Here is a 14,884-nt window from a genome sequence, read left to right on the forward strand (position 1 = left end):
CATCTCTCTTGCACACTTAGACTTGGACAGGCACAGCCGATCGCTCCTCCTGCCAAAGACAACGCCGCTCACCTGGGAGCAGCCGGAGCGCAGAGCGGGACCTGCTGCCAGCAGCCCCTCGGGATCGGAGCGGCTGCCGACCCTCTGAAAGCCGGGGACCTGCTCAGAGCTTCCTCCTCAGCTGCTGCCTGCAGGGGACAGTGGAGGGGTGCAGTAGTTGCCGTGGCAGGGTGTGCAAGGACCACAAACCCTCCTCTCAAACGTCTCACTGAGTTTGGTGGCCTTTACTTGGTAGCATCGGCGCACTCCAGGAGTTGCCAGGAGCTCTGTGTGTGACTCCCAGTGCACGGCACCCGCCAGCTGCCCAGCAGCTGCCCACGAGGCATCCCGCGCCACGCAGTGTCCCATGGCTTCCCCTGCTGAGCCACACACTGCAATCAATAGAAACCTACTTTCACAGAAAAATCAGGTCAATTTTTGGCTTTCTCTTGCAGAGATTGCACAAGCTCCAACGGTGACACTGCCCGTGGGCCAGTGCTTTGCAGTGGGCAGCGCGGTGGTGGGGCAGCACCCCTCCCTGTTCGCAGGCACCTCCAGCCTGAAGGTGCGCTCGGGGGCGCAGCAGGACCGCCACAGTGCTGGGAGAAGACGGGCAGCAGAGTGGAGAAGCTGGGGAGGTAGGGCTGGGACCCTCACAAACAGCTGAGAAAACCAAACAGAAGGCAGCGATGGCAGACGGACACCGAGAGGCACCCAATCGATCAGGCAGTGTTTACTCGCAGCATGGCAGCCCCGCGCCAGGCAGGCTCCGGGCCCCGGCGCGTGGGGCTGGGACAGCCGCGGGGGCTGCGCGCTGCGAGGCTCGGGAGGCTGCGCTCGCAGCCGCGCTCCCAGACACAACATCTGGCCGTGCTCACACGTGGGGGGCTGGGGATCCAGCCCAGACACCCTGACCTTGCCCCGCGGTGCAGCCTGCAGACAAACAGCGGCGGCACAGCGTGGCTCTGTGACTTTATCTGCCTTCTGCCCTTATCATCAACAGCAGCGAGGCTGCCGAGGCGTCACAACTGCAGCCCGCCATGCTGCTGCCCCTGCTCTGGGCTGCGAGTCGCAGCCACCACCTCCTGCCCCCGCTCGCTCTGTAACTGTCCAGGCAAAGAGATGCTCTCACCCACCCTCAGCACGCTCAGCACGCTGCGGTGCCCACAGGAACACCCGCGCCGAGAGCCCACACGCAGCCCGCAGCGAGGCCGCCCTCACCCTGCGTGCCTCAGAGGGCCGGGAGGGCTTGCTCAGCACTGCTGCCAGCCCGCGTCCCCTGTCCCCGGAGGGGCGACGAGGACGGCTGCAGGGCTGCGGCACCCTGGTGCAGCTGGCACGGCGCGGGCTCGCTCTCCGGGCCCAGGACAGCACCACAGGACCCCGCCGGGGGGGAGCCCACAGCCTGCGCCTGCGGGGTCAGTCCCAGCCCGCTGTGGCTCCTGCCACGTCAGCGTGTGGCTCCTTCAGGTGCCTGCGGCTCTCTGGGGACATGGGGAGAGAGGCACGTCAGAGGATTAGGGCTGCTGCTTGCCACGGCTTCAACCCCCTGCGGTCACAGCACTGAACCGGCCAGTGAACGCATTTCCCCGTTTGCCGAGGCCTCGAGCTTAGCTTCGCCTGATCAGGACACTATGTGCTTTGTGCGCCTTCCTTTAACTTTAACTTTAACTTTAACTTTAACTTAAAGCCTTCCTTTAACTGGTGTGCCTAACTGTTTCAGCCACGGAGTCACGTGTTGAAGCTCGCTCCTTGCCATGGTGACACAGGATTCATTAGGTGGGAACACACTGTGACAACCACACAAGAATAACATCTCATCTGATCATCAAATGCAGCGCAGGCAGCTGGCCGGAGCTCTGGTTGTCATCCAGACAACAGGCCAGGAACACCAGAAAGAGCTCTTATTTACCCCGGGTACTGGCTGCTGCGGGAGCGCAAAGCTTCCCGTGCCGGGGCACCAGGGCACAGCACAAGCCGCAGGGCACGGGGGACGCCGCAGCGCTGGGGCCGGGCCGCGCAGCGCAGCTCCTCCAGCGGCTGCACGTGCAGCAGAAGCACCGGGGCCCTGGGGAGAGCCAACGGCCCCCCCCTGCTCAGCGGGAGCAGGCGGCGCCCTCACACGGTGCCACAGCAGGGGCTGAGCCCGCGGCGCTCGACGCCGGGCGGACGGCAGGAGCGGCTGGCCCTGCACGCCCCGGGTCTGGGAACCTCTTCGCGTGGGTCAGCGGCCGCGCTCCCGCCGCAGCACCGGCAGGATTGGATTCACCCAGCGGGGGCTGCTGCCCCGCCTGGGCCTGCCCGGGGCGAGGGATTTCCCGGGAGAGAGCCTCGCCGCCCTGCGGCCTCGCCTGCCCCGCCGCCAGCCTCACAGCCCTGCGGCCGCCGTGGGGACCGTCCCCCAGGAGCGGGGCCCAGAGCGGGGCAGGGCAGCTGCTGGGAATCGGCTCTGCCCCTGGCGGACCGGGAGCTGGGGCTGCTCAGCGTGGAGACGAGAAAGCTCGGGGGGATCTCACCGGCGCCTAAACTCCTGAGGGCGGGGCGCAGAGAGGACAGAGGCAGGCTCTTTTAGTGGTAGCGAGTGCCAGGGAAAGAGACGAGGGGCACAAGCTGGAACGCAGGGATTTGCCTGAACGCCTGGAAGCACTTCTTTGCTTTGTGGGTGATGGAGCACTGACACAGACTGCCCCGAGAGGTGCTGGGGCCTCCTCCTCGGAGAGCTTCTAAAGCTGCCCGGACGTGGTGCTGCACACCCTGCTCTGGGCGGCCCTGCTGGAGCAGGGGTTGGACCAGAGGGACCCAGAGGTGCCTCCGGCCTCAGCCGTGTTGTGGTCCTGGGGGACCAGAGACCTGCGCTGGCCGGGCTAATCCTCCCGCAGGACGGCTCCCAGCCTGAAGCCAGGGACACCAAAAGGAAGAGTTCCCTGCGCTTCCTTCGGGATCGAGCTTCAGCGCTGCGCCACTGGCTGGGAGAACACGCTGGCTTTCGGCTTTCCTGGCCGCCCACCTCCAGCAGCGGCCCTCCCACGGCTCGCAACAGACCCTTGGGGTGTCTGCGGGGGCACAGCAAGCGCTGGCACGTGAGGTTAAAGCACGGCCCAGCCTCCTGCTTCCCAGACCTTCTGCTGCAGGACGCGCCCCAGACTGAGTCCCGCACTGAGACTTTCCGGAGGGTAAAACCTCTTCCTTTCTTCCGAGAAGGCAGCACAGAGCTGCAGATGTTGCCACCTGGTTTGCGGCACAGCTCTGCCCGACTTCAAGAAAAGTCTTATCTTCCGCGGCCGGGTGCTGGCGCAGGGGCGACCCTCACAAAAGTCCCCGCCAGGCGTGCCCGGGGCGGCTTTCCCGTGTGAAACCCGGCTGACGGGCGGGGGCACGCTTACGCAGGCGGCACCGGGCAGCTTCCAGAAAGTCCGTCAGGCTGCCACGAAGGGGCCGTGCCCGCGGGCACTTCCCGACGCCGCCACACCGCCGGCACCGCGGGGGAGCCCGGGCAGCCTGGGGCAGCGGGGGGAAGCCCCACGGGAGGCTCCCGCTGCGCCCGTGCCAGCCCCGGCCTCCGGCCGGCAGCCCGGCGGCGGCGGCGGGCACCCAGCGAGGGGCTGCTGGTGCCCCCCCCGCACGGGCCGAGGCTGGCGCTCACCGGGGGCGACCCCTGCGGGCGCCGCCACCGGGCGCCGGAGCCGGGCCGGGGCGCAGCGGCTGCCCCGCGCTGTGCCTGGGCTCGGCCCCCCGCCGGCAGCGGCACGCGGCCCCCGCCCGGCCCAACCGCGCGGGGACGCGCCGGGGGCTCCGCGCCCGGCCGGGGACGCGCCCCCAGCCCCCGCGGCCCGGCCCCGCCCCGCCCCGGGCCGCGCCGCCCCCGAGCCGCCTTCCCGGGCAGGCCCCGCCCGCCCGCAGCCCCAGCGGCGCGCCGGAAGTGACCCTCGCGGCGCGTGCCGCCACTTCCGGCCACCCGCGGCAGAGCGCTCAGGCTTCCGCCTCCGGTGCGCCGCCGGAAGTGGAGCCGTGCCGCCGCTGCGCCGCCGGAAGTGGAGCCGTGCCGCCGCTGCGCCGCCGGGGGCTGCCGTCGCCCGCCGCGTCCCGTCCCGCCCCGCCCCGCCGGGTCCCGCCGCCGCCGCCATGTCGGTGCCCAGCGCCCTGATGAAGCAGCCGCCCATCCAGTCCACGGCGGGCGCCGTGCCCGTCCGCAACGAGAAGGGTGAGCGGGGGGCGCCGGCGGGCGGCGGGGGGGGCCCGGCGGCGGCGGCGGCCCGGTAACGGCGGCCCCGCAGGGGAGCTGTCCATGGAGAAGGTGAAGGTGAAGCGGTACGTGTCCGGGAAGCGGCCCGACTACGCGCCCATGGAGTCCTCGGAGGAGGAGGACGAGGAGTTCCAGTTCATCAAGAAGGCGAAGGAGCAGGAGGCCGAGCCCGAGGAGCAGGAGGAGGAGGTCGCCAACGACCCCCGGCTGCGGCGGCTGCAGAACCGCGTCACGGAGGACGTGGAGGAGCGGTGAGCGCCGCGGGGAGCGGGGCCGGGGGGCCGGGCGCGGCCGTGCTGCAGGCGGGCTGCAGAACGCCCCCAGAGGCTGGCCGCGCGCCCTGCCGGCGCCGGAGCCGCCCCGGGCTGTCGCCCCCTCCGGCTGCGTTGGGCTGCCCCGAGAGCTGCCCCGAGAGCTGCCCCGAGAGCTGCCCCGAGAGCCCGCGGTCACGGGGCCAGGGCTCAGCCCCGCGTTCGGGCGTGCTTTGGGTGGTGCAGGCAGCCTCTGAAACAAAAGCTGCCACGACGCGCTAAAGCTCAGTGCTGACGGAAAGATGGGGTTCTGCGTAAAACGTGCCCGGGGCAGAGAGCGACCGAGTGCTGTTTGGGCTCTCCCGTGGAGTTGCTTCGGCTGTCGGGCCCGGTTAAGGGGAGGCTCCCCCATGGAGCAGTTCGCTTCCCGCAGTCCCATTGCACTCAGAGTACTGAATTTAACCGGGCTCCGTTGTAGGCTGGCACGGCACCGTAAGATCGTGGAGCCTGAAGTGGTTGGAGAAAGCGATTCTGAGGTGGAGGGCGAAGCGTGGCGCCTGGAGCGAGAGGACACCAGCGAGGAGGAAGAGGAAGAGATCGACGATGAGGTACGCTCGCGTTGCTGAACAGGGGTAGCCCGGAGGGGTCCCCGAGCGCCACGGCTGGAATTGCATTCATACGGATGGGAGCTGTCTGCGGGGACCGAGCGAGGGCCGGCACCTGGGTCGCAGCAGCGGCGGTGTGACGCTGGCTTGGGGCTTACGGGGCGCTGGGGGAGGCCGCCCCCACCCTGCGGGGTGGGCGATCTCATAGCCTGCGAGTTCGGAGCACCGCACTCTCTGCACGGAAAAGGGAGAAGGAAGCAGGAGCAGGGCTGACTGCGCGCGATGCGTCTCCGTTAGGAGATCGAGCGTCGGCGCGGGATGATGCGCCAGCGAGCGCAAGAGAGGAAGACCGAGGAGCTGGAGGTGATGGAGCTGGAAGACGAGGGCAGATCTGGAGAGGAGTCCGAGTCGGAGTCCGAGTACGAGGAGTACACAGACAGCGAGGATGAAATGGAGCCGCGGCTCAAACCCGTCTTCATCCGCAAGTAGGTGGCAGAGCGGGCAGCTGGGTGCCGCGCACAGATCTGCTCCTGCGGGACGGGAGGGCAGAGAGCTGCAGCGTCCTGACAGGGCACGGCTGGGCCTGAGCGGCAGCGCGGTTCTGACGGGGCTTCGGGCAGGTGCAGCGCAGTGGGAAGCGAGCAGCAAGCTCTGCCGTGCTCCGCAGCCACGGGCAGGATCTTCTGCCACCTGTGCGTGCCTGCGGCCGCAGGGGGAGCAGGCCCTGGGCTGGGCGACACCAGAAATGAAGTAGCTCGCCAAAAGGCTGAAGGTTTCTGTGGCCCGTGCCTACAGGAAGGACCGAATCACGGTTCAGGAGCGAGAAGCAGAAGCCTTGAAGCAGAAGGAGCTGGAGCAGGAAGCAAAGAGACTGGCAGAGGAGAGGCGCAAATACACGCTCAAGGTACCGCGGGGCAGGCTGGGGTCTGCGCGGGGCAGGCAGTGCAACGGGCTGAGCTCGGTCCTGCCTCCAGATCGTGGAGGAGGAAGCGAAGAAGGAGCTGGAGGAGAACAAACGCTCGCTGGCAGCGCTGGATGCCCTCGACACTGACGACGAGAACGACGAGGAGGAGTACGAGGCCTGGAAAGTACGTGAGCTGAAGCGCATCAAACGGGACCGCGAAGAACGAGAAGCGTGAGTATTGTGTGCTCAGGCAGCAGGGGAGCGCCTGCGGCCCTGGGCCCCGCGGGGCAGCGGACAGTTGGGGCATCTCCTCCCGACCCCCTTTTGGCAGCGCGCTCTTGCCTAGAGGAAGCGTCCAGAAACCCTCGGGGTGCCGTTGCTCTGTTACGGAGCCGGTAACGGCGACCCCTCAGAAGGGCCCCGGTGGCAGCAGCTGCCCTGTCTGGGGGGTGCGGGGGGCCTGGGGCTCAGGGTTTTTCTCCTGCCCAGCATGGAAAAGGAGAAGGCGGAGATCGAGCGGATGCGGAACCTGACGGAGGAGGAGCGCCGCGCCGAGCTGCGGGCCAACGGCAAGGTCATCACCAACAAGGCCGTGAAGGGCAAATACAAGTTCCTGCAGAAGTACTACCACCGCGGCGCCTTCTTCATGGTGAGTGCTGCGGCCAGAGCCCGGGACCACGCGGCTGCCGCGGGGGCGCTTCCCCTTGCGGTGTCCAGCCCGGGGCTGGGCACGCGCGTGGGACAAGGGCCAGCCCTCGGTGGCAGCGCGCGGCCGGAGCGACCGGGGCGACGTGAGCTGCCCGCCGGGGTGGCGGGACGGGGCGAGCAGCAGCACGGCCTTGCTCGCGTCCTGAGGGCGGGCGGGACCGCAGGCGCTGCGGCAGTCCCGGAGCGGAGCAGCGGCACCGGCTGCTGGGGGCTCTCCTCTGCTCCTGGCACTTGCTGGCAGAAGCTCGCAGCTCAGGCGGGTGTGCCCTTCCCCCGCAGGATGAGGACGAGGAGGTGTACAAGCGGGACTTCAGCGCCCCGACCCTCGAGGACCACTTCAACAAGACCATCCTGCCCAAAGTCATGCAGGTGGGTGCGGGGGGCTGACCGCCAGGGGCTTGTGCGCAGCGGGGGGAGGAGCCGTGGTGCGAGAGGGCGGGGCCCCCGCGTCTCCCCCGAGGGGCCGCTCACCGGCTTTGCCGCTCCCAGGTCAAGAACTTCGGGCGCTCGGGGCGGACGAAGTACACGCACTTGGTGGACCAGGACACCACCTCGTTTGACTCCGCCTGGGGCCAGGAGAGCGCCCAGAACACCAAGTTCTTCAAGCAGAAGGCAGCAGGCGTGCGGGATGTCTTTGAGAGACCCTCAGCCAAGAAGCGGAAAACGACCTAAGGAGGTGCGCGGGAGGCGTCCCGAGGCTGACCGCCGGGCGGGAAGGCGCTGCTGTGCCGGCTGCCGAGAGCCTGAGCAGGACAGAGGGGACAAAACACTGCCGGGCCGCGCCGCGCCGTTCTGTGCCCCTGCTCCGCGCCCTCCCCGGCGGCACGATCCGCCCGCGCCGCGCAGCCGCGGCCTTCTCCACGCCTGGCTCCCGCGGAGGCTGCCGCCCGCCCGAGCCGCCCAGCCCCGGCTGTGTCACCGCCCCCCCGCCCTGAAAGCGCCTCGGCAGCGCCGGGCACGGCTGTGCGGGAGCACAGCACCCCCTGCCCCCAGCACCCCCACCTTCAGAGGAACTGCGGACTTTTAGGTCTGCTCCGTAGCATCTCCCTGTGCCCTGTACCCTCCCGCTGTCAGGTCGGGCCCCCTTCTTGGTTTGGAACAGCTGTAACGACGTTTCCTAACCCTGTTTCTGCAGGGCTTGGCTTTTCTACCCGGGCAGTGGGAGGGGATTGTTTTGATTAAAGCGATTTTTTTCCTAAGACCTGCGGTAGCGGTGTCCGTGGAGGAGCCCGCCAGGCGCTCGGCTGCCCTCTGTGCCTCGCTCCGGGCGCAGCCGTGCGGGTGCCCCCCCCGCAGTGCTGCCCCTGCCCTGCCACGGCAGCAGCACGGCTGCAGGGGAGCAGCGTCCCCACAGCGCCGGCTCCCCTCCCCAGGAAAGGGGAGAGCCCCGCGTTAACGGGTGGGACGCAGGTGACGCTGTCACCGCTCCTCCGGGCCTCCTGCCTGCGCTCAGGGGTGGGGCAGGCGCCCGGGGCAAGGCAGGGGCTGCTCCAGGCTGGTCCCTGCCCGGCGCTCGCGTCCTGGGTCTACAGCCGCCTGCGCGTCCGGCCTCCGGCTGCGGCTGGCTCGCAGAGAAGGACGCAGCAGCGGCGCTCTTGCGGCTGCCCCGTGCAGCCCGGCGTGTGCGCGCCCTGCTCGGGAACAGCCCAGCCCCTCGCAGCCCGTCCCCGGGAGGAGCTCGAGCCTGGTGCCAGCCCCGGGGCAGGCCGACTCCTCTGTCGGCAGGGACCAGTGGCTGCTCTCTGGCCGTGGGGTGCAGGGCGGCCCCACCACCACACGTCTTCCCCCTGTGCTCCCTGGGGCCGGGCGCCCTCTGGAATCTGCCCCCGGGGGAAGCACTCGGCGCTGCGCGAGCCACGGGGACGCCTGCTCCCGCTGGTGCCTTTATTCAATAAGTTAATACGCCTCCTCTCCAGCCGGGCTGTGTCGGGCGAGGGGCCGCTCCCGCAGCAGGGGACGGCAGCGCCAGCGCAGCCGCGGGGCCCACGCTTAGTTGGTGAGGGTGATCAGAGCCTCCACCACGTTGCCCATGTGCTCCCGGAGGCTGCGCTCTGCAGCCGCCCGCGAAATCTCCATCTCGTTCATCTGCAGGAAGACAGCCGCCGCCCGCTGCAGCAGGCGCCAAACGGCCACGGGCCCGGCCCGGGCAGGGCTCGGCCCGCCTGGGGCGCCGCAGCCCCGGGCCGCCGGGATTCCCCAGCCGGGGCGGTGCCAGCCCCCGGGCGCCGGGGCTGGGGACGCGCTGCCCCCCGCCCCCGCCCCCACTTACGATCAGCTCCAGGTCTTCCTTCTTGATGGTGACTTTCGCCAGCTCCTTCTCCCTGCAACGAGGCAGCGCCCGCCGCCGGTGAGGGCCGGGCCTCCCCCCTTCGCCCGGGCACGCTCCGCGGCGGGACGGCTCCGTCTCCCCCAGGACGCGGCGCCGGGGCCGAGCGCGGGGCCGCTCCGTTACCTCTCCTGCTTCGCCTTCTGCTCCCGGGACCGCCGGTCTCCGATCACCGACATGGCCTGGCGGGACGAGCGCGGTCACGGCGGGGCGCGGCACCGGGACCCCCCGGCCGCCCCGGCCCCCCGGCCCCCCCCCCGCCGCCCCCCCCCCGGCCCCCCCCCGCCGCCGCCCCCCCCCGGCCGCACCGTCTCGAGGTTGGAGCTCTGGATCTCCTTCTCCTCCGCGTAGTCCGTCACCCTCTCCAGGTCCGCCGCCCCGCTGTCGTGCTTCCGCGGCTTCTCGGCCGCCCTCCCGCCCGCCCCGTCGCCGCCGCCGCCGCCGGAGCCGTTGGGCTCGGTCTCCAGCTCCAGCTCCACGTCCCCCTCGGCCGCCATCGCGCCGCCCGCACGCCCGCTTCCGGCCACGTGACGGCGGCGGAAGCAGCGAGAGGGCTCCGCCGGGCGGGAGCGGCGCCCCCGGGGCGCGAGAGCGCCCCCAGGCGGCGGGAGGCCGGCGGGCGGTGCCGGGGCGCTGCGCCCGCCCCAGGCCCGGGGGGGCCCGCAGGGGCCGTGCGCTGCTCCCCGCCTCGGTTCCCCCGCCTCAGCCCCCCCTCACCCGCACTTCCCCAGCGCCAGCCGTCGCCACGGCACCGGCAGTGCCACCGTGTCCCCATAGCCCCCCCGAACACCCCCCCAAACCCCCCCCCCCCGAACACAGCCCCCCAACACCCCCCCAAACACCCCCCCCAAACACAGCCCCCGAACACAGCCCCCGAACACAGCCCCCAAACACCCCCCCCGAACACAGCCCCCAAACACAGCCCCCAAACACCCCCCCCAAACACCCCCCCCTAACACAGTCCCCGAACACCCCCCCGAACACCCCCCCCGAACACAGCCCCCCAACACCCCCCCAAACACCCCCCCCAAACACCCCCCCCGAACACAGCCCCCAAACACCCCCCCCAAACACCCCCCCAAACACAGCCCCCCCCAGCACAGCCCCCCCACAGCCCCGTGCCCGGCCCCTCAGGGCCTCGCCGTGCCCGTGAGAGACCCGCGGCGAGGGGCTGCGGGGGCTCAGCCGCTAATCCCCCCCCGGCCCGCTCCCCGGAGCAGATGGCGGGGCGGGACGAGCCGACAATCCCCCTAATCCCGCCGGGGCAGCGGGGCTGAGCCGGGCCATGGCGGGCACGAGGGCGCGCGGCCGCCTCCTGCACTCGCTGCTGGGCCAGGTGGGACCCCGGGGTGAACGGGGGGGCCGGGGCGGGGGGCTGCGGGTCTCCGCTGACTGCGCTGCCCCCCCAGCTGTGCTGCGGGTGTGGCTGCAGCCCCTGCCGCGGGCTCCGCGTGTCCACGGGCACCCGCGTCCTCTACACCCTCCTGCACGTCCTGGCCTCCACCGTGTGCTGCCTCACGCTGTCCCGCACCGTGGCACAGGCCGTGAGGGAGAAGGTGAACGGTGGAGCTGGGCGACCCCGGGCGCTGGGGGGGCTGGGGGGGGCCGGGGGGGCTGGGGGGGCTGGGAGCAGCGGGGGTGCTGGCGGTGCCAAGGAGAACGGGGAGCCAGGGGCACTGCAGGTGCAGCCATTGCCCGGAGCGAGGGGGTGCCGGGGACGGCGAGGGCGTTGGGAGTGCTGGGGGCATCAGGGGTCCCACTGTGCTGAGGGTGCGGGGGGTGCCAGGGGTCCCCGCGGTGCGGGCGCACCGCCGGTCCCAGCCCCTCGCCGTGCCCGCAGGTGCCCTTCTCGGCCGTGCTGTGCCAGCACCTGCCTGGCGGCACAGACTGCGAGCGGCTCGTGGGCTCCTCGGCCGTGTACCGGGTCTGCTTCGGCACCGCCTGCTTCCACCTGCTGCAGGCCGCCCTGCTCCTCAACGTGCGCTCCAGCACAGACTGCCGCGCTCAGCTCCACAACGGGTACAGACCGGGGAAGGGGCCGGGGGCTGCCGGGGCTGCTGGGCGCCCCCGTCCTGCATCTCGCTGCCCCGCAGGTTCTGGTTCCTGAAGCTGCTGGTGCTGGTGGGGCTCTGTGCCGCCAGCTTCTTCATCCCTGAGGACGGCTTCATTCGAGGTGCGTCCCCCGCCCCGTCCAGGCCAGCCCCTGCCCGTAGCCCCAAGTCCCCCCCGCCTCGTGCCAGCCCCACCACCGCCCTCTCCCCCTGCAGCCTGGCACTACGCGGGCGTCTGCGGGGGCTTTGCCTTCATCCTCATCCAGCTGGTGCTGATCACCGCCTTCGCGCACACCTGGAACAAGAACTGGTGAGTGCCGGCGCGGCCGGCTGGGTGCCCAAGTGCCCCAGGCTCTCACCCCTGTCCCGGCAGGCTGACAGGCGCTGCGCAGGACAAGCGCTGGTACCTGGCCGTGCTGCTGGCCACCGCCGCCTTCTACACCCTTGCCTCTGCCGCCTTCTCCTTCCTCTACAAGTACTACACCCACCCGGCTGCCTGCCAGCTCAACAAGGCGCTGCTCACCGTCAACGGCAGCCTCTGCGGCATCGTGTCCTTCATTTCCATCACGCCCTGCGTGCGGCTCAGTGAGTACTGCACAGCGCCACACGGCACGGCGCTGCCTGGCGAGGTGCAGGGCTAGCTGCATCCCAGCACCGGGAGGGCAGCTGCAAGCTCCCAGCTCAGCACAAGAGCAGTGGGCACCTGGGGAGGCCCCAGCTCCTGCTGGCCCCATTCTGTGCCTTGGCACGGGGCTCTGGGCGGGAGACCCGCAGGAGGGGACTGCCTGGAGCCCACACGAAGCCTCTGACCCCTCTCCTTGCAGAGCAGCCGCGGTCAGGGCTGCTGCAGTCCTCCATCATCAGCTGCTACGTGATGTACCTTACCTTCTCTGCGCTGTCCAGCCGCCCTCCGGAGAGAGGTGAGTGGTCCCACCTTCTGTGGACAGCCAGCCCTTGGGACACGACCCCCCTCTAACCTCCACCTCCCTGCAGTGCTCTACAAGGGGCAGAACCTCACCGTCTGCTTCCCCGGCACCCGGCAGGATGAGCTGCAGACAGAGGACACAACCGTTGCTGTCCTGGGGGCTGCCATCATGTACACCTGCGTGCTCTTCGCATGGTACGTGTGCCTGTGGCACGGGGTGCAAGGGTACCCGGCATGTCACAGCGCACCCAGAACTGCCCCTTGTTGGGCACAGCCAGCTCAGCACCGTGTGGGGACCCTGTCCCCAGCCTGTGGCATGGCCGGAGGAGCTGGGTTGTACCCAGAGGCATCTCCCGATGGGCAGGGGCAGCGTAACGTCCCCACGCCGGGCACAGCAAGTCTGCTGCTGCTGTGTCAATGCCAGGTGATGGTTCCGTGGGGTGGGCTGGGGCTGGCGCATTCCCTTGCGTTACGCCCTCTGCCTCTCTCCCGTGCACAGTAATGAAGCTGCCTGTCTTGCCGAGGTCTTTGGGCCCCTCTGGATGGTCAAAGTTTACAGCTTCGAGTTTAAAGTGAGTATGGACGGTGCCCGCCCCCACCTGCGCCCCACATCCTCCTGCCACAGATGCAGCACCCAGCGCCCTCCCGGGCCCCAGTTCCAGCCCCGGGGCAGAGGCAGGTTTGCCCAGCTCAGCTGGGGACTCTCCTGTGCTTACCCAGTCTGCGCCTGCTCCCTGCAGCCGGGCAGCTGTGGCACCAGCAGGGCCAGCTCAGTCCAGATGCTGCGGGGCTGCCCAAGTGGGGCAGCAGCTGTGGGGCTGGGCTGCCCCAGCAGCAGCAGGGAGGGGTGGCCACAGGTCCCTGCCTTTTCCCCCGCACCATCACCAGCTCGCCTCTCTGGCTCTCTACAGAAACCTTCCTGTTGCTTCTGCTGCCCAGAGAAGATGGAGGAGGAGCTGAGAGGTGAGTGCCAGCAGGTCGGGGAGAGGCTGCAGAAACGCACAAACGTGGGCACCAGCGTCAGACCCCAGGAGTGCTGGCCAGGACAGGGTGCAGGAGCTGTTGTCATCTTGCACTCTCCCAGGTGCAGAGCAGACGTGTGAGCAAGAGGAGCCTGCCAGGGGACAGTGCCTTGTCCAGGATGAGCGAGACCGGGTGGTCTACAGCTACTCAGCCTTCCACTTCGTCTTCTTCCTTGCCTCACTCTACGTCATGATGACCCTCACCAACTGGTTCAGGTAGGGCTCAGGGTGCTGGCCAGCCCCCCCCCCCTTATCCTTGCTCCTTTTCCCTAACTCTGGTTGAACCACCCTGCCCAGGCTGCCCACCAGCACTGTCAGCAGCCGGCTCTGACCCGCTCACGGTGTGGCCGTAGCCTGGTGCCTGTCACAGGCTGCTCCACGTCAGGCCAGTGTCACCAGTCCGGTCATGTGCTGGGCAAGCGTAGGGCTCTGTGCCTGCAGACCTGCGCTGCTTCGTCCAACAGCCCCTGCCCAATCCCCAGCGGATGCCGGGGTCACCCCTGTTGGTGTCCCTCGGGTGCTGACACCTGCCCTCTCCCACCAGCTATGAGAACGCGGTGCTGGAGACCACCTTCACGCATGGCAGCTGGTCGACGTTCTGGGTGAAGGCGGCTTCATGCTGGGCCTGTGTCCTGCTCTACCTGTGGCTGCTGCTGAGCCCCCTCTGCCTCCACGGCTCCCCCCAGCACCGGCGGAGCAGCCCAGCCTTGCGTGTCCTGCGGCGGCGACGCGCCCCACACCGTATCAGTGTGTCCACGTAGTCCCTGCTGGGACGGACTGCGCCTGGCCCCGTGCACAGGTCATGCCGTGGTCCTGTGCCCGGGCCCCGCCTGACCTCGTGTCCCAGGAAAAGGCAGCATCAGAGCACCGCAGGGGGATCGAGGAGGTGTGCGCTCTGCTACACCAGCTCGCAGGGACGCTGGTCCTGCATTGAGCTGGAGCCGTCGAGGGGCCAGCCTGAGACCACCTGGGTGGCGGGTGCTCAGCCTCAGCCACAGCTGCGGTCCCTCCAGCTAGGGAGGCAGCTCCTGCCCGTGCACCCTTCTGGCATCGCTGGCCCCCTGGCCTGGGGCCTGCCAGGAGAGCAGCGCTCTGCGCTGGCCACCTCCACTTCAGCTCGCCTGCCTGGCTGTGTGGTTATTGTAAATAGCTCCTTGAATACATTTTTTTTTTTTAATGTAAAGCTCTGAGTTAAGCCTATGCCATCTGCCCCACATGCACACAGCAGCCATGGGTCTGGCAACGCAGGTGCCAGCAACACCCCAGCAGCCCCCAGCCCTCCGGGGGCATGGAGCAAGGGGCAGGGGCCTGGCCTGAAAGGGAGCAGCCAGGGAGCGCCCTTGGTCCTGCCCCAGCTCACAGCCAGCACCAGGCCCTGCACCCAGCCCTGGCACCAGGGCTGCTCCCGTCCCCATCTCCACCTGATCCCCGCGCCCACTCCCCCCCCCCAGCTGCCCCTCTCCCACCACCGCAGTCACGCCAGGCTCCCACTCCACTCGCCGCGGCCGAGCCCAGCCCCGCGAAGAACGGACGGACGGACAGACGGACGGACAGACGGACGGACAGACGGACAGACGGACGGACGGACGGACAGACGGACGGACAGACGGACGGACGGACAGACGGACGGACAGACGGACAGACGGACGGACGGACGGACAGACGGACGGACAGACGGACGGACGGACAGACGGACGGACAGACGGACAGACGGACGGACAGACGGACGGACAGACGGACGGACGGACAGACGGACGGACAGACGGACGGACAGACGGACAGACGGACGGACGGACGGACGGACGGCCGC

At 69.7% G+C, this 14,884-nt stretch overlaps 3 protein-coding genes across 3 annotated transcripts; 2 read left to right on the forward strand and 1 right to left on the reverse strand.

Annotated features, from left to right (window-relative positions):
- Positions 1 to 4,007: 4,007 nt before the first annotated feature.
- MFAP1 (microfibril associated protein 1) lies at positions 4,008 to 7,943 on the forward strand. Its single transcript, XM_040570195.1, has 9 exons — positions 4,008 to 4,240; positions 4,314 to 4,533; positions 5,012 to 5,141; positions 5,436 to 5,623; positions 5,934 to 6,042; positions 6,113 to 6,273; positions 6,532 to 6,691; positions 7,030 to 7,119; positions 7,240 to 7,943. Exons 1-9 carry the CDS (start codon positions 4,162 to 4,164, stop codon positions 7,420 to 7,422), a joined length of 1,320 nt encoding a protein of 439 aa, XP_040426129.1. The 5' UTR covers positions 4,008 to 4,161; the 3' UTR covers positions 7,423 to 7,943.
- A 677-nt stretch (positions 7,944 to 8,620) lies between these two features.
- Positions 8,621 to 9,615, reverse strand: HYPK (huntingtin interacting protein K). Its single transcript, XM_040570196.1, has 4 exons — positions 9,385 to 9,615; positions 9,203 to 9,258; positions 9,020 to 9,071; positions 8,621 to 8,835 (listed from the first exon to the last, which is right to left on the reverse strand). The coding sequence occupies exons 1-4, from the start codon at positions 9,571 to 9,573 to the stop codon at positions 8,740 to 8,742; spliced, it is 393 nt and encodes a 130-aa protein (XP_040426130.1). The 5' UTR covers positions 9,574 to 9,615; the 3' UTR covers positions 8,621 to 8,739.
- A 576-nt stretch (positions 9,616 to 10,191) lies between these two features.
- On the forward strand, positions 10,192 to 14,593 carry SERINC4 (serine incorporator 4). The gene is given in 12 exon segments (XM_040570388.1): positions 10,192 to 10,412; positions 10,486 to 10,632; positions 10,917 to 11,095; positions 11,170 to 11,249; positions 11,344 to 11,437; positions 11,501 to 11,712; positions 11,952 to 12,047; positions 12,121 to 12,247; positions 12,552 to 12,624; positions 12,964 to 13,022; positions 13,024 to 13,290; positions 13,619 to 14,593. Coding segments are annotated over 12 exon segments (1,602 nt in total). The 5' UTR covers positions 10,192 to 10,361; the 3' UTR covers positions 13,836 to 14,593.
- Positions 14,594 to 14,884: the final 291 nt, after the last annotated feature.

This window comes from Cygnus olor, chromosome 11 (genome assembly GCF_009769625.2).
Source record: "Cygnus olor isolate bCygOlo1 chromosome 11, bCygOlo1.pri.v2, whole genome shotgun sequence".
In the NCBI taxonomy this organism is placed as follows: Eukaryota; Metazoa; Chordata; class Aves; order Anseriformes; family Anatidae; genus Cygnus; species Cygnus olor.

Coding starts and splice junctions, on each gene's coding strand:
- MFAP1 (XM_040570195.1), top strand. CDS start 4,162: ATGTCGGTGCCCAGCGCCCTGATGAAGCAGCCGCCCATCCAGTCCACG. Junction 4,534..5,011: donor ACGGAGGACGTGGAGGAGCG/GTGAGCGCCGCG, acceptor GCTCCGTTGTAG/GCTGGCACGGCACCGTAAGA. Junction 5,142..5,435: donor AGGAAGAGATCGACGATGAG/GTACGCTCGCGT, acceptor CGTCTCCGTTAG/GAGATCGAGCGTCGGCGCGG.
- HYPK (XM_040570196.1), bottom strand. CDS start 9,573: ATGGCGGCCGAGGGGGACGTGGAGCTGGAGCTGGAGACCGAGCCCAAC. Junction 9,259..9,384: donor AGAGCTCCAACCTCGAGACG/GTGCGGCCGGGG, acceptor TCGTCCCGCCAG/GCCATGTCGGTGATCGGAGA. Junction 9,072..9,202: donor CAGAAGGCGAAGCAGGAGAG/GTAACGGAGCGG, acceptor GCCTCGTTGCAG/GGAGAAGGAGCTGGCGAAAG.